General features: G+C 28.6%; 2 protein-coding genes across 3 annotated transcripts; both read left to right on the top strand.

The window, feature by feature from the left end:
- Window positions 1-1540: 1540 nt before the first annotated feature.
- On the top strand, window positions 1541-6493 carry LOC142325479 (calmodulin-like protein 4). 2 transcript variants are annotated; one of them, XM_075367294.1, is made up of 5 exons: window positions 1541-1673; window positions 1886-1916; window positions 3174-3305; window positions 4589-4771; window positions 5700-6493. In XM_075367294.1, the coding sequence occupies exons 1-5, from the start codon at window positions 1671-1673 to the stop codon at window positions 5996-5998; spliced, it is 648 nt and encodes a 215-aa protein (XP_075223409.1). In that variant the 5' UTR covers window positions 1541-1670; the 3' UTR covers window positions 5999-6493. The 2 variants fall into 2 exon arrangements, with proteins under 2 accessions (XP_075223409.1, XP_075223411.1); XM_075367296.1 differs by lacking the exon at window positions 1886-1916 and having other exon boundaries at window positions 1561-1673.
- Window positions 6494-9632: 3139 nt separating this feature from the next.
- On the top strand, window positions 9633-16750 carry LOC142325478 (calmodulin-like protein 4). The gene is made up of 5 exons (XM_075367293.1): window positions 9633-9768; window positions 10060-10090; window positions 11346-11477; window positions 12705-12887; window positions 15217-16750. The coding sequence occupies exons 1-5, from the start codon at window positions 9766-9768 to the stop codon at window positions 15315-15317; spliced, it is 450 nt and encodes a 149-aa protein (XP_075223408.1). The 5' UTR covers window positions 9633-9765; the 3' UTR covers window positions 15318-16750.
- The last annotated feature ends 1634 nt before the right edge of the window (window positions 16751-18384 follow it).

Genomic DNA, 18384 nt, shown 5'->3' with positions numbered 1-18384 from the left:
GGAGAAGCTCATCTACCACCTCTTGATCGCCCATCTCGAGGAAGCTTCGATAGAGAACTTTGCTATTTTGGGACCACCCTGGGACATATTCCCTGCGAAACCCTCTAGGGATGCACTTCTTAGCGGTACTTGTTACTGCTCCAATAAATCTGCTATAGTTTTTGCTGATTGGTGGTATCCAGCCTAGGCATTTATCCAGATCCCTAGAAAAATTTTCCCAATTAGACTTTTTGAAGTTCCATCTAGGGCGGGGTACAGAGGTCACAAGAGAAATTCGGCTGCCTGCCTCTATAATAATTGGACGGTGCTGGCTGTGGGGAAAGTCGCAGAGAACTTTTCGGGTGACTAGCAGCGGCCGACTTTTGCTGTCAGTTGAGGTGAAACATAGATCCGGGTTATACTCCGCCTCCAAGCCGCTGATTTAAAAGTAAATCGGTCTTTAGCATCAATGACAAGACTAAGATTCTCATCCCCAGCCCATCTCACCGTTCGCATCACAATCCTTATATTTCCATTGCCCATGTGGCTATTAAAATCACCCAACTAGACCGCAGAATGAGGTTGTATTTGGATTACTGACGTTGGTGGTTTATAGATATTGGTCACTGTTATACTTGCGATTTTAACTACAACATTATGAATTTCATTGTCAGGTGGAGATGAGAGTGGCGTTTTCTATATCGCACCTAACGTAAGTAGCGACGTCGTACGCATCATGGTATGTGGCACCAAGTAATTCATATCCAGGTATTTTGCCCCTTCTCCGCAATTGTTCCTCAGTATTACAATGTGTTTCCTGGATTGCAACCAGATCAATATTGTCGTTCCTCAGTAGTTAAGATAAATACTGCCTCTTAGAATAACTTATGCTTTCCATATTTATGTGGCAAATTCGGACCGAAGGTCCAAGATTTCTTGTTGGCAAGGACTGTTGGGTATATCTAGCGACATGGCCTGCAGTTCGTATCACTATAGGCTTGTGTCTGCGTGGTCAGCAGAACCTATCTCCTATTTCGTTTGTCTGACTGCCACTATCCGCTAGCTTATTTAGCGTTACCCAGGGTGCACCACGTGGTGGCGAACAACCTTTACAACAATAATCTTGTCTACAAAAATATTACTATTTTTAATATTAGATCTAGATAAACAATTCATGCAAATGAAAAAAAAACCCTTTAAGCACACGTATTTCGAGATATAATCACCCGTAACTATAAGTGTAATGAACTGCAAAGTAAATCAAAAGAATACAAGTTGAACATTATGGGTTGTAGATCCCCCTAATAATATAATTTGAACTCTTACAACACATTCAAATAGTATTCATATATAATTAACGTAAAATAAAGTTTATTTGAAAAAATTATAAAATGTTTTATCGTCTACAATCCGTTGCATCCATATTTGGGAAAACATAGCAATTGTTATTTTTTTAAAACTGAAAATAAATTTAATTTTTCAATTATGGTATATTATTATATCCATCTTATATCATTTGATATTAAAAAAAAAAATCGTTTAATAATAAATACTGAGTGCACTTCATTCTATATTTCTCCATGCTTTGAAACAGCTGTCTTCGTTCCAGTGAATTAACAGAACTTACATAACCTATCTTTTGGTTGTTTGGTATTCTAATTTACTGCTCCTTTAATAGAGTAATTAAAAGAATGGTAAGCATCTTTAAGATTTCTATGACGTAATATTTTATTTAATCGTAATATTCATGTAATCCAGCAATTTTTTTTCATATTTTGAAAACTTAAATTTTCTGTCTGCTCTGTATTTTACGATCATTATCATTTGCTATCATTAGTGACATTTTTTAAATGGTATTAAAGAATGAAAATTGATTTTGTTTCTAATAATTTTTTATTTCTTTTAGGACCATCATTTTCGTGAACAAGATATTAATGGTGAGTTAACTTTGTGTTGATTGCTCTTAAAGTCTTGATCTTTTATGTACCATAATTTATTACTTTAGTTCCTTTTTAATTTAGTAATATCATTACCAATAATGTGTAATTAATCACAAGATTAAATAGGGGAACATCTATAAAGTTGCATTCTAAACATTCAGTTGTAATATTTTTTAATAAAATTAGATGTAAGTTGCCTTTGAATATGATCTTTACAGAGGTACTTATAAAGCTTTTCATGTAATCCCTATAACATGTTTTTGTGCATCTTAAATTCTTTTACAGAACACGTGCATCAAGTTTGTAATTTCCGTGTTCTGCTGCATGCAAGATTTTCATTTTTTATGTTTACTTGAATCTTTACGTGTTCTGCTGGCGTGAGATAATGTGTGAAGGTTGATTCTGTTATCATGTGCAGTCCTGGTACAAGGATATATTCTTAGTTTAAGTGTATTCTGTGTACTCTTTGTAAGTTTAATTCTAGTGCAGTTTAATTTATATTTTGCTGTGTTTGTGGTTTGGTCTTTGGTATTTCATTTGTGGTTTTGAAAGTGACATGTCTACTTTTACCAATAAAAATGTTGACAACCCATTATAATTTTTTATTAATCCATGTTTGTGTTGTACATTTACTTGCTAGCTGAATCTTTTATTGTGTGCAACACCCGGCTGGCAAGGAAGTATGTATTATATATGCAAAAGTTGTGTTGTGAGGGTTAATTAGATTTGTTGTAAGTGCATGAGTTGCAATGGTTTTGTATGTTAAAAATGTGTCTTATTGAATGTATGTAACAAATAAAGATATATGTGTGAATCTAATGTAATGCTTTTGTATTGTTCTGTCTGTGTGCAGAATTATTTTTTAAGTTCTTAAAAAAAATATCAACCAAGAGATTAAAAATGGTTGTTCCCATTTCAAATATACTTTGTATTCATGTTTAACTGTAGAAATATATTTTTTAAAAATGTTAACAGAATTTAAAATTAGCACAAAATCTAACATTTTTACTTATCTTTATAAATGTAATATATGAATTAAATTTATTTTATAGTTGATCAGTTTTATCTGTTAGTTAATAACAGACAATAAAACTTTTTTCAATTATTGTTAAAATAATTGAAAAAAATAACACGTACTTAAAACATTACAGTGGTGTTGGGGTTGTGAGCCAGCAGAAATAGTATACATTTTTTTTTTATTCAGTGAATAAAAACTTATTTTAAATTTTCGAAAATGTGATTTTATTTTTTCAGAATTCAGGGAATGTTTCTTTTTATTTGCAAGAAATGGTCAGTTACGTACTCCTGATGAACTTTTTATTATTATGCGATCTCTAGGAGTGAGCCCTAATGTTGCAGATCTGAAAATATACTTTAAAGAGAAAGGTAGGGTATGGAATTATTTTTTAAAATCTGCAATATTTAACACTATTATTATTCCAAATTCGAAGTAATATGTTGCACTTGACAATTTGTTCAATTGGCAAACAATAAGCATCCTGTAAGCAGGATAATTGGATTTTATAAGGAATAATTTTTAAATCCTTGTGCAGTATTCTGCGCAATGATGTTTGTTGATGAATGGCCCACTTAGTGGAATGTTTACGTGTTGACATTATGGCATCCTCTAATACAGTGTTCCATACAAAATATTCTAATTTTTGGAAAAATTTGGTCTTCTAATCTTCTGGCATCTCCACTTGATCCAGTCTATTGAAATTTTAAAACCATTGGACTGATGGCTGCACCATAAGGTGATTTTTTAGTTTTGTAAAACTTTTAGTTGTTTCAGAAACACTCCTTTGACTTTCCAAGTAAAATGTGACTATTTTTATTCTTTTGTGCAGGGTATATTTTTACAAAATGATTCTTCTTTTTAGTTAAGTTAAACAAAAAATTGTAAACTTTTTCATTGGAAGGGGTCTTAGGCTCACTTGGTAGTAGTCTCTTCAATGTCTGTTGTATTTGGTTTGTAATTTTAGATGTGCAGGATATTATTCAAGATATCCTTGAGATATTCCTGCCGTTATGGAAAGCTGATTATATGACTATATGATTATACTACTAGATGACTATATGACTTATATGATTATATGACACTGATAGCTTTAGCTATAAAAATAAAAAAATTATGATTTTTTAAACAGTGAATCGTTTGTGTATTTTGCTTCTTCTTTGTATTCAGTGAAAAAGAATTTGCATTAGAAAATATTATACATGTTGGATACTACAGAGATTCTCAAAATTTGCTGTATTTTTTTTGCAGTTCAATAATATCAATTATGTAAATTATGAAGGCAGTTGAGTTTTCAGTTAGTAAAACCTAGTTATTGTTTTATCTTTTTTATTGTTAGTTTTTATTGAAGAACATATGGTAATCTGTGTTTGAGTAAACTTTGAAATTATTTACTGTGGTCTGCTAGGATGTTGTATGTACTTGGCAAAAACACTGTAATTTAATCTCTATATATTGAATCTAGTTCTGTAATCTTTTTTTCCTGTTTTACTTAAAATGTTTATAAATGTTTTATAAATATTCTTAAATGTTTTACTGCAAATATTAATAATAAAAATATATATATTTGTAATAGAAACTACAAAGTTTTGAGTTATTTACATTAGTTATTTATTTGTGTTAGTTATGTATTTACTTTTGTACTTTATTTTAGGAGGAAAAATGTCGTTTCCAGAGTTTCTTCAAGTAATGCATACTCATACTAAAGCTGAAGACTTACCGAAAGAAGTAGTTGAAGCTTCTAAAGCAGCTGATACAGAAAAGAAAGGTGTTATTCCTGCATCACAACTAAGACAAATGTTATTAAAGTGGAGAGAAAAACCAAGCCCTAAAGAAGGTATATATGCATTGGTATATATTTCCAAAAAATAATGTTTATCAATCCTGGTTTATTTTAATTTATTATATTCTTGTGTTACTTGTATCCTGAAAAGAGTATGTTTCTTATCTGAATTTGTAAGGTTATAAAATTCTGATTTTGCTTTCAATCTTACCTTTTGATAGTTATTTATGCATGTGATACATCTGACAGCACCGTATTCTTTTTTTGTACTTAAGCTATTAATAATTCAATCTAGATGAGATATCGTAGCTTCAAATTTAGAAAATTATGTAATTTTTTCTTATCCACTTTTAATTATCTATTAATTTATATTATAAATTTAATCTTTATATCTTGAATCTGTATCTATTTATTTATCTTTTAATTATATACTTAAAATTACCAAGTATGGAATGATATTCTATTGCTCCCCTAATATATTTTATGTTTAGTAGATCATTTATCAGTTTTATATATATATATATATATGGATTTTTTCTTATGTTTATGCAAATACTCTTCAGAGGTCCGTTTTTATAAGGAAACAAAAAGCAATTTATTCATATTTTCTCAAGGTAAAAGATTGGTTCATTTACATATCTCTCTTCTTTATTTGAGAAAATTACCAATAAAGTTGAACATGAAAAACTGTGAAATTTCATTTGATAATTTCTTCAAGAGGCAGGAATAGCATACACAGTTTGCATTTTTTTATATGTAGGTATATGTTAGTAGTTTTACCATAAATAATATTAATGGTGATATACTTATACCTAATATTTGAAGAATGTTTGAAAACTATTTTTTTTTTTTTTTTTTGTGAATTCAAGTTTTGACTTGAAATAACTCGTATGAGCTGATAATAAAAATGTCAAATTTGCATAACTTAATGTTTTTGTAGATGTTTATGGCAAATAAAAAAGTTTTTTGTGTTTCTGCCTAGCCTGCCCATTGTCATCAGTGGACCTAGTAAGGGTCATGCATGATGAGTGTATGGTGTCGGGTGTGTTTGTTCGCCGTCCCCCACTTCAGCATGCCTATTGGTGGAATGATGACATTGGACGCCTCAGGAAGGAAGTGTTGGCAGCCAGGCGGTCATATCAACGAGCTACCAAGAAAGGACTCCCAGATCTCGCTCGTCAGCGTTACATAGAAGCAAGGGGAGCTTATAATGCAGCCATCAAGGCGGCCAAAACCAGGTGCTGGAAGGAACTCTGCGAGGCAGTGGACCATGACCCATGAGGAAAAGACTTTAAATGAATTAAAAATTCATTTCTTAACAGTTATTGGTTAATATGTCAATGTTGTTTATTAATTTTTTTTTTTGGTGGATTTTGATGAAGATGAATATACGTACTGCAGTGTTTATTATTTATTTGGATTTTGATGAAGATGAATATACATACTTCAGTGTTTATTATTGTGTGTATTATTTATTTAGTGTTTTTTTTTTCTGAAATAATGCATTCCACCGATTTGATGGAATTTTGGTGCACTTCACCATTTTTTGGTGAAGTATTTTAGAAGTTTATGGAGGACACACTCAGTACAAGGGTGTACATATTTATTTCTACAAACTTTTATAATTGTTTAATTTTTGTAATTTTGTTGTAAAAGTATTGCATTTGTTTTTATGTTTTGAAAAATTATTTACATTATTGATATTATGGAAATTTTTTTTTATCACAATTTATAAATATATTTTGAAATAAAATTTCAAGATTTCTTTTTGCTTTATTTTTTATTTTTTTTATTAATAGCTCTATCTATCACTTATGTAGCTTTTGTACTTATTGTAGATTATCCTCCAAAAATACTTGGGTTTTCCATAAGTTTGATTGGGAAGACAAAGTGATCCCATTTGACACATATTTAACATTTGACAGTGATAAGCCTCCTCCTGGTAACCAGTTCAGCAATCAAGTATTCTCAGTCACCATTGGGTGACATGGCAGCAGTCCCAGCCCCCCTGTCTACCCCACAATATAGAACAAAGTATTTATTACCATAAAAAGAATTTAAAAAAAGCCAATAACAATCATATTCTAAAATATTATTCATTAAGTTTTTAATAAACCTAAATTTCTAAAAATTCAAATACCATGGCAGGAAAAAAAATGAACAGTAAAGAAAGTTCTGCCAAGAATTTCTTCATCATACAAAAAAATGTTAATAATAGTCATAAAGGTAAAGCAAGGACAAATTTTTATTAGATAAGCAATTATGTACATACATAACTAGTAATACAAAAGGAAAAAATAATACAAATGGAACTGATAAATGCTCTTACCTTTTTATTAACAAAAATCTAAAATTAATTGTGATTAGTTTTATTTTCTTAGTATTAAAAGAACATTAACCCCACCGGGTTGGTCTAGTGGTGAACACGTCTTTGCAAATCAACTGATTTCGATGAAGTCGAGAGTTCCAACATTCAGATCCTAGTAAAGGCAGTTACTTTTATACGGACTTAAATACTAGATCGTGGATAGTGGTGTTATTTGGTGGTTGGGTTTCAATTAACCAGACATCTTAGAAATGGTTGACTGTACGTGACTACACTCATACATATCCTCATTTATCCTCTGAAGTAATTCCCGACTGATTCCCGGAGGCTAAACAGGGAAAAAATAAAAGTATTAAAAGAACATTAAACTTTTTTTTTATGCATACATATAAAACAACAAAATGGAGTGGGTTACTTAATAGAGTGGGTTTACTTAAAGTAGTATGTCACACTAAACTGTGAATTGCTCAATTAAATTAAAAACTAAAATTACATGAACACAAGCAAACACCATTGAAACTTTGTGAACAGCTATGAAGAAAAGAAGTAGAAATGAATTTGCCACAACCAGAGCTTCAACATACTACCCTGTGTGGCAAGACGTAAAATGAATTCTTTTCTATTTACAACATTGCATTGCATATTGAAGAATATATATATATATATTTACAATTTTTTTCAGCAAGCTAGGAGATAAATGGAGTACAAATTGTATATTATTCATCAAAATTTAGAAAGCGTATTTAAATACACAGATGTACGGTAGTTCTACAGAGTTGTCTGAATTACTGTTAATGGTATAATGGAGAATGGACAGTGTATTATAACAGGATGCCAAATGTTTAAAAAAAAAGTCAGTCACCATACAGCAATTCATTTTCACCCTCTGCAAAAAATGAGCTTTTTAAACTTAAGTTTAAAATATGTTTTACTTTAATTATTCAGTTTATAGTTTGATATAATTATGATATTTTAAACCGCTTGATTAAAATAATTTTTACGTTTACTCTACAAATTCCTGATGAACTGAATCATCTGAAATATATCATACTGAAACCTAAAAAAAATTTAACCACAAATTGTAACATTTAAACTTCACTAAGAATTGAAATAAAATATTAAGCAATAATATTATTCTGTTGCGCCTTATTTAACATTGCTACATCAACAAAATTTGGAATATCTAAAAAAAACACGTATTTTACAACACTTGAAAATTCGTTAAAATAGGGTACAAAGTTTGGATTAACTGATTAATGTAGAGCAGCTTAATGGTTTAGGGTACTTAAAAAAAATATCACATGTAGACCTACTCAAATTTCGATTACCAACAAAAAGATAATATAAACGCGTAATGTATTTTATGTTGAATCATTTCAATTCCCAAGTGTTTTGAAAGTTCGATTAAATCTTGCTCATGGTGTGAAAATGAATTCTTAACCGCATGAGATTACATTTCTGAACTTAGTCAGGATTTCAAGCAGTAAAAGATTAATTGTGACTGTATTTTCGTAAATAAACTATTTAACAAAATACTGCTGTTTTTAATTTTTCTATATAAACAATTCACACAAATGCAAAAAAACGCTTTAAACATACGTACGAGTAGGTATAATCACCCGTAACTATAAAAACTAGTATTGGGAAGAATCGATTCTCTATACTGAACGAAAGAATCGATAATCGGTTTGCGGGATATACCGATTTCTGTTTACGATTCTCAGCAATGAATTTTTTTTTGTTTTTCAACAATTAATTAGTGATGCATTAGAAAACTATATCTTTCTCAGTAACAATTTGATTCGAAGTAATCTTTCTTAAATTATTGAAAAGAAAAGAATCAAAGACATTTTTTAAGTATGCTTCGGTTGAGTTGAACAAGAGTTTGAACATAGATGAACTGTTAAACATAAGTGAAGAAGTGAAAGAGAACATGCACATTAGAGTTTACAGAACTGGTAGTTATATAGTAAAAGAATCGGACAGTTCTTTCTGAGAATCGTTTGCCCCACCACTATGATAAACTGCAAAGCAAATTAAAAAAAAGAATACGACTTTCGGCAAGTTAAACATCACAACCCATCGGGTTGGTCTATTTGTGAACGCGTTGAAGTCCTAGTAAAGTCATATTTTTACACGGATTTGAATACTAGATCGTGGATACCGGTGTTCTTTAGCGGTTGGGTTTTAATTAACCACACAACAGTAATGGTCGAACTGAGAATGTACAAGACGACACTCATCATCTTCTCAAATAATACCTGAACGGTAATTCCCGGAACCTAAACAGGAAAAAGAAGTTTCTGGATTCCTCAAATGATAAAACTTACAATTCATTCAAAAACTATTCAAATATAATTAACGTAAAATAAGGTTTGTTTGAAAAAAATGATAATATGGTTTATCGTCTACAATACATTGCTTACGTATTTGGCAAAATGTAGCAATTTTTTTGTTTATACAGAAATTTATTTTTTTTTAAACTGAAAATTAATTGAAATTTTTTCAATTTTGATTTATTATTATATCCATGTATTAGATTTCGATATTAAAAAAAATTGTTAAATAATAAATAATTCTGTATACTAAGCGCATTTCATTCTATATGTTTTTATGCTTTGAAACAGCTGTCTTCGTTTCAGCAAGTTACAGAAATTATTAACCTATTTTTTGCTTGTTTGGTCTTCTACTTTACTGTTCCTTTAATAGAGTACTTAAAAGAATGGTAAGAATATTTAATTTTTATATGACGTAAAATTTTATTGTATCGTAATATTCATGTAATCCAATAAATTTGTTTCTTGTTTTGAATTAACGTAAATTCTCTATCTATTGTATAAGTGTATTTTACGCTATCGATATAATTTACTATCTTTAATGACATTTTTTAGTTAATATTAAAGAATGAATATTGATTTTGTTTCTATTATTGTTGTGGAACATTAACTAATATGTCAATAATTTAGTTATTAAATGGTGTTCAATTTGAGACTAATAATTTTTTTATCTCTTTTAGGCCCATCATTTTCGTGAACAAGATATTGATGGTAAGTTAACTTTGTGCTTTACATTATGTTGTGTTTGTTTGCTCTTAAAATCTTGATCTTTTATGTACCATAATTTATTACGTTAGTTCGTTTTAATTTAGTAATATCATTACCATTAAAATGTAACTAACCACAAGATTAAAAAGGGGAACATCTATAAAGTTGTATTCTAAACATTCATTTATAATATTTTTTAATCAAATTAGATGTAAGTTGCCTTTGAATATGATCTTTACAGAGGTAGCCATAAAGTTTTTCATGTAATCCATATAACATGTTTTTGTACAATTTTGTGCTTCTTAAATTCTTTTACAGAACATTTGCATTAAGTCTGTAATTTCCGTGTTCTGCTGCATGCAAGATTTGCATTTTTTATGTTTACTTGCATCTTTACATGTTTTGCTTACATGAGGTTATGTGTGAAGGTTGATTCTGTTATGTGCAGTCCTGGTACAAGAATATATTCGTTTTTTAAGCATAGTCATTGTACTCTAGTTCTAGTGCAGTTTAATCTGTATTTTGTTGTCATTTGTTTTGTTAGTTTGTGGTTTGGTCTTTGGTATTTCATTTATGGTTTTGAAAAGTGACGTGTAACCTTTTACAAATAAAATTGTTGACAACGATTATAATTTTTTTGTTAATCCATGTTAGTGTTGTATATTTACTGTTGCTAGATGAATTTTTTTATTTTGTGTGCAACACCCTGCTAGCAAAGAAGTGTGTATTATGTATGCAAAAGTTGTGAGGGTTAACAAGATTTGTTTTAAGTGAGTGAGTTGCAATGGTTTTTGTATGTTAAAAATGTGTCGTATTGAATGTATATAACAAATAAAGATATATGTGTGAATCTAATGTAATGCTTTTGTATTGTTTTTGTGTTTGTCTCTGTGCAGGTTTATTTTTTAAGTTTTTACAAATATTTCAACCAAGAGATTAAAAATGTTTGTTTCCATTTGAAATATACTTTCTATTCATGTTCAGCTATACAAATATATATTTTAAAAATGTTAACAGAATTAAAATTACACAAAGTCTAACATTTTTATATCTTTTTATAAATGTTATATATGAATTAAATTTATTTTGTAGTTGTACATTTTTGTCTGTTATTAAGCAACAATTGAAAAAAATAATATATGTTTGTAGAACATTACAGGGGGGTTGGGGCAGTGAGTCAGCAGAAATAGTATACATTTTTTTTTATTCAGTGTATAAAAATTTAATTTTTTAAAATGTGATTATCTTACTTTTTCAGAATTCAGGGAATGTTTCTTTTTATTTGCAAGAAATGGTCAGATACGTACTCTTGATGAACTTAGCGTTATTATGCGATCTCTAGGAATGAGCCCTACTATTGCAGAACTGAAAATGTACTTTAAAGAGAAAGGTAGGGTATAGAATTTATGAAAGTACTTTCTTAAAAGCTTTATTTATGTCTATTTTAAAACTATTATTATTTCAAATTTCTTTTTTTTTCTTTTTTTTTTTTTGTAATGTGTACATTGCAATTTGTTCAACCAGTAAACAATAAGCAGGATAATTAGATTTTGTAAGGAATGATTTTAAATCCTTGAGCAGTATGCTGCACAATGATGTTTGTTGATGAATGGTCTACTGAGTGGAATGTTTTCACGCTGACATTGTGTCATCCTTGATATTCTGTTCTATAGACACAATATTCTCTTTTATGGAAGATTTTGGTCTTCCTGATCATCTAGCATCTCCCACTGATCCAGTTTATTCAAATTTTAAAACCATTGGACAGATGGCTGCATCAGAAGGTGATTTTTTAGTTTTTGCAAACATTTTAATTCAGTTTCAGAAACACTCCTCTGACGTTCCAAGTAAAATGTGATTATTTCTATTCATTCACGGGGGAATATTTTTATAAAATGAATCTTCTTTTTATTTAAGTTTAATCTGAAAGAAAAAACCTATAATGTTTTAATAATAAAAAAATTATCTTTTTAAAAAATTATAAAATTAAAATTTTTCCTTGGAAGTGATCTTTGGCTCACCTGGTATACTAGTTTTTTTCAATGTTTGTTGTATTTGGTTTGTAAATTTAGGTAATGTGTAGGATATTATTCAAGATATCCTTGAGATGTTCCTGCTATATGGAAAACTGATTATAGCTTTATCTACAAAAATAAAAAAAGTATAATTTTTTTTTTAACAGTGAATCATTGGTGTATTTTGCTTCTCCTTTGTATTCAGTGAAGAAGAATTAAAATATTATAGATGTTGGAAACTATACAGAGATTCTCAAATTTTTTTTATATTTTTTTTCGTATTATGAAGGCAGTTGATTTTTTATTTCGTAAAAGCCAGTTATTGTTTTATCTTATTTATTATTAGTTTTTATATAAGGACATTTGCTAATCTGTGTTTGAGAAGACTGAAAATTATTTTCAGTTGTCTGCTAGGATCTTATATCTACTTTGCAAAAACACTGTAATTTGAACTCTATATCTTGAATCAGGTAAGTTTTATGTTATTTTTTCCTGTTTTACTTTAACTTTGCTGCAAATAGTTATAATAGAATATTACTAGAAACTACAAAGTTTTGAATTATTTATGTTAGTTATGTATTTATTTTTGTACTTTATTTTAGGAGGAAAAATGTCGTTTCCAGACTTTCTTAAAGTAATGCATACTCATAGTAGAGCTGAAGACTTACCGAAAGAAGTAGTTGAAGCCTTTAAAGCAGCTGATAGAGAAAAGAAAGGTGTTATTCCTGCATCACAGCTAAGACATATGTTGTTAAACTGGGGAGAACAACTAAGCCCTAAAGAAGGTATCAAAATATGCATTGTATATATTATCAAAAAAGAATGTTTATCAATCCTGGTTTCCTTTTATTTTAATTTATTATGTTCTTTTATCACTTGTTTCCTGAAAATCTTTGAGTATATTTGTTATCTGAATTCCTAAAATTATAAAATTCTGATTTTGCTTTCAATCTTACCGGTTGAGAGTTTTTTTATGCATGTGATACATTCTGACAGAACATATTCTTTTTCACACTTAAGCTATTAATGATTCAATCGTTATGTGATATCATAAGCTTCTGAGGGAAAAAATTATCTACTTTTTTCTGTAACTCATTTATTCTTTATATTACAATTAGCATTCTTATAACTCATAAGTACTTAGACATACTTTTAGTAAAGCCAACAATTTTTTCTCAATCTACTGTTATTGCAATTCTTACTTTTATATATTGTGGGATGAACTTTGTAATGTATTAGCCAGTCATAGGCCCTAGAAACATTATTTACAGTGCTGCATTGAAAATCCATTTATAACATTATAATGATATATTTGTCAGTTTTGAATTGCTGCTTCAAAGTTATTACTTAAAATTACCAAGTATGGAATGATATTCTAATGTCCCCTAATATGTTTTAAGTTTTATTGATAAAATTGTTGTCAGTTATATATATTGATTTTTTCTTATGTTGATGCAAATGCATGTCAGAGGTCCATTTATATAAATTGGTTAGTATTTTTTTTTACCTGTCATTGAAAAACTAACACTTGACCAATCTACATAATATTTTTTAAAATAATACCTTGATTTTTAGATTTGTCAATGCAATCTATTTTTATTTTTAGATGGGCATATAGTAATCCTAATAACAGTATGTAATATTTACAGGTTATTCTATTAATGACCACTTGGCTTAACTTTTTATAACACATTGACAATTTTGATGCCTAACCCATCTGGTTGGTCTAGTAGTGAACTCTTCACAAAAATCAGCTGATTTTAAAGTCAAGAGTTATAACATTCACATCCTAGTAAGGGCAGTTACTTTTGTATGAATTTGAATACTAGATTGTGGATGTCTGTGTTCTTTGGTAGTTGGGTTTCAATTAACTACACATCTCAGAAATGGTTGACCTGAGATTGTATAAGACTACACTTTATTTACATTCACACATATCATTCTCCGAAGTAATACCTTACAGGTGGTTCTAAACAGAGAAAAGAAAACCACACAAAACAGAAAAAAGAAGTTTTGATGCCTATCCTTGTCTGTGATATGTAAACCTATTTTTCTAATTCAAATGAGAGAATTTTTTGTAATTTTTATGTTGTTTTGATTTTCTTTATTTGGAGTTATTTGTTTTGATTGTAAAAGAAACACAACTTAGACAGTTTTGATTTCTAAATTGTATTCTTATTTTGTGTCTGTTTCTGATATAAAAAAATTATTTCATTGTATTTTTTGCCTTAGCAGATTAGTGAAGAAATCAAAACAAAACCTCCTGTTTGTTATATTCATTAAAATATTTTTGTAATTTTATTATATTTATATGTTAGGTTTTAATATTCTTAACAATACTGTTTCTTTTTTAATGGAAGAATTAAAAGAAGGATATTCTTAGTTTATCTGGTGTTGTAAGTTTTTATAGGTAACTTAAGTAGAACTTTTTCAGTGGTAAAATTACATTGTCTATATTAATGATTTAAAGATATTTTTATTTGTATGTTATAATCTATTGGGATAGTTACAGCATAGCATGGTCTGATGTCATTCAGTAACCTAACTATTTTTACATGAAAATTCAAGAAAATTAATTGGAAAAATTTAGGGGAGAAATACATATTTTCACATTTAGAGACCCTTAGGCTCAGGTTCACTATTAGTCTGTCTGTATTGATTATGTGAATTCCTTTTTTACTTTCATCCAGTAAGGTTTTTTCTTTGCGTTTCCTAATCTTCTTTGAAGTTTTACGTTTTGAAGTCTGCATCAAATTAGGTAATAATATTATTGGTAGTGGTTTGTAATTTTGTATCTACTTCAAAAAGTCAAATTTTAAAGAATAGATTGTTCTTCTCATGTAATAACTAATTATAAAAAAATATTAATATTTGCTGTTTAGGAAGTATTTTGTTATCATTTTATGACATCATAATACTATGAAATCATTCTAAATTGATTTCTTAAATTGATGCTTTTTTACGTAAACTGCTATATATATTATACAACAATATGCTGTAGATATATTATTATTAACACATAATAACATCATAAAATGGCTTTCCATGTATTTTATGAGTTCTTTTATTGACAGATGTAAAAAAAAAAAGTTATTATTATTTTTTTTTTTTCAGTTGACCAGATTTTCCGTGAGGCAAATGTTTTTACTAATGGTATGGTAAAATATGAAGATTTTGTAAAAATTGCTTGTGCTCCTGTTCCTGACTATTATTAATTAGAGTAATAAATAATCTATAAAATTCACCAATGAATTCACATCACATTCCAGCAGATTACATTATTATGTACTGTATTCAGTAAAATTACGTGAGGCATTTATAAATACCTCCGTCTATTCATTGTTTTTTAAAGGAGGTGTACGTTATCAAAATATCTACTCATATATTTAGTTAATTTTACATTTCATCAAATAGTGCTGTTATATTCTGCATCAAATAATGTATGAAAGCCAACCTTCATACAAGATTTTATTAAGCATGTGTGTATTAGCTTTAATTGATAAATAGATGACTTGTGTATACAGGCATTTTAACAAAGTGATTTTATATCTGGCTGGTCAGTTGGAGTAGTGGTCTATAATGAGTGCACAGTTCTAATTGTTTGATCTTGCGTTTATTTGCAGATTGGGCTAGTATTTTTTAAACTTATTTTATTCTTAATCTCAATATATGGGAGAAATTCAAAGTATTTTCTTCAGTTTACTAACAATGTGCCAGGCTTTCCTGAAAAAAAATAATTGGGACTTCTTTGTTGATTTAAAGTAATTTGAAAATCTTCATCTTTCAATTGTGGAAATTTTTGTTTTAATTTGGATTTGTGTTTGTTTATAAGAAAAATTCAAATAAGAAGTATATTATAATTTTAATTCTGAATTGTTTTGAATGTAGAATATGTTCCTTGCCAATATAACCCTATAGTCTGGAACATAATGAACTTTGAACAGTTGGGTTCTATCAAAATATTATTCAGCTGTGTAGATTATAGCCATTATTATACTTCTAATTAAGCAGAACCAGATCTGTTGCATTAAAGTGACCTTAATTAATGTGCTTTAAAATTACTATATTATTTTCATTACTGTTTGTTTTTGTTTATTTATAGGAACAGTAGAGTACGCTTTAAGCAGATAATTAATAAAATCAAATTATTATCTCTCATTGTTTATTAACACCTGTTTATGTAGGTGAAAGACAGACTAAATCCTTTATGTGAGTGGTTAGAAGTTAGAATTAAAAATTCATTATTTCTTAACTTTTTGGTTAATATTTTTTACTAATGTTAGTAAAATTATTATGTTTTTTTTGTAGATTTTGATGAATATACATAATCGCAGTGTTTTTTAAAAATTTATTTAGTGTTTTTTTCTTTTTCTGAAATAGTGCATTGCACTGATTTTTTTTATTTTGTGGTGGAAGTATTTTAAAAGTTTTTATTAGACACGCTACGCTCATTACATGGGTATACATATTTATTTCTACAAAAACTTATTGTAAAAGTATTGAATTTGTATTTATGTTAAACAGTTATTTGTAAAAAGTTTTATTTGAAAAATTATTTACATTGTTTATATTATAGAAATATATTTTTTTATCACAATTTATAAATATATTTTGAAATAAAATTTCAAGATTTCTTTTTGGTTTATTATTTTTTAATTTTTTATTTACAGCTCAGTCACTTAGTCTATTTTTTAATATATTAGAAGCTTTAATACTTATTGTAGATCCTCCAAAAATACTTGGGTCTTCTGTAAGTTTGATTGGGAAGAGAATGTGATACTTCACTTATAGTTTCGTATCATTTGTATGCACATTATGCAAAATATCTCTTGAGAATAATGATTCAGGAGTGATTTAACATTTTATCATATCACTGTTCAGATCTACTGGCTGTCAGCAATTTTACATTAAATAAATGTAGGCTGATTACTGTTAACATCATTAATTTTTTAATAGTTAATTTAATTTTCTATTTTGTCTTACCTTTGTAATTTTTTCTTATTTTTGTGGTAATTAGCGGTAAATAATGAACCTTTCCCCAAGTAATGGTCAAAAATGTATTGTTGAAATAGCTCTAGTTTAATCATAAGACGACATCAACAAAAGAAATATATTTCAGTCGGTCAGTACTTGTCAAGAAAAAAATTCATCATTTGAATAATTCTTTTTATGTTCGTTGTTTAGTTTTATTTATACCAGCAGCCATGCTTTTATATCATGATGATGTTTGTATGTGAAAATGAACACACAAACTATTATGTGATGTTTATGATTTAAACTTGCTAAGAATTATTATAATATGCTGATTGTTTTAAGTTTTCATCATTTTCATCACTAGAATAAGCACAAAGATAGAAATGTATGAAAAAGTACTGGTAGGACCACAAGGCCCAAACAGTCCCATTGAAGCGACTTGGATAACAGACTAAATAAAGTGATCCTATGTGGTCATAAAAGATAATATAATTATAGACCTCTATATAACTTTTTATGAATATGTGCATAAAAGCGGCTAGCAGTTCTGATCAGCTACAGGTGGAGAACTGCAATGGATAAAAGCACAAGAATGCCTTATAATAGAATCAAATATTTTTATAAAGTTATCTAAACTATAAATTTGTCTCTATAATATAAAATTTTTCCTGATTCAGAACTATTGTTAATTTTTATTCCAAATGTTTGTTTCAAAAAGTAAAGTAAAATTTAAAAAAAATCATTATATTTATTTGTACTTGCATAAATGATACCTGCATTATTTTTCAACATAATCCCTTCTTACTTCTAGGCACTTAGTCCATCTTTTAATGAGCTTTTGAATTCCTTTGATAAAAGGTCTGGTGTACAGAAAATGTTTAATTGCTTCTATGGCCTCTTCATCAAATCAATAATGATTCCTTGCAACTCTTCTCTTAATGGACCAAAAAGTTGAAAATCACTTGGAGCTAGGTCCGGACTGTTTGGAGGGTGGTCCAACAGATCAAAACAAAGATCTTGAAGACAAAGGACTGTTTTTTTTTGCTGTATGAAGTTGAACGTTATCCTGAAGCAAAATCACGCCTTTAGAAAGTTTACCACATTTTTTGGATTTGACTTTTTGCTTCAGTAAACACAGTAGCTCACAGTACTTGTCACTGTTTACTGATTGACCTTTAGTGTGAAGTAAACCAAAAGTGAACCTTCCATATCAAAGAATATGATCACCATCTTTCCTGCAAACATCTTAATTTGAACTTTTTTGCTGTGGAAATGAAGGATGTTTTTGCACTAAACTTTGTCGCTTAC

The sequence above is a fragment of the Lycorma delicatula genome, chromosome 5 (genome assembly GCF_047948215.1).
Source record: "Lycorma delicatula isolate Av1 chromosome 5, ASM4794821v1, whole genome shotgun sequence".
NCBI classification, from domain to species: Eukaryota; Metazoa; Arthropoda; class Insecta; order Hemiptera; family Fulgoridae; genus Lycorma; species Lycorma delicatula.
Note: the sequence above shows the minus strand (reverse complement) of the source record. Positions and strands in the feature narration are given on the sequence as shown.

Coding starts and splice junctions, on each gene's coding strand:
- LOC142325478 (XM_075367293.1), top strand. Junction 10,091..11,345: donor TCGTGAACAAGATATTGATG/GTAAGTTAACTT, acceptor TTACTTTTTCAG/AATTCAGGGAATGTTTCTTT. Junction 11,478..12,704: donor AATGTACTTTAAAGAGAAAG/GTAGGGTATAGA, acceptor ACTTTATTTTAG/GAGGAAAAATGTCGTTTCCA.
- LOC142325479 (XM_075367294.1), top strand. Junction 1,917..3,173: donor TCGTGAACAAGATATTAATG/GTGAGTTAACTT, acceptor TTATTTTTTCAG/AATTCAGGGAATGTTTCTTT. Junction 4,772..5,699: donor AAAACCAAGCCCTAAAGAAG/GTATATATGCAT, acceptor GTTTCTGCCTAG/CCTGCCCATTGTCATCAGTG.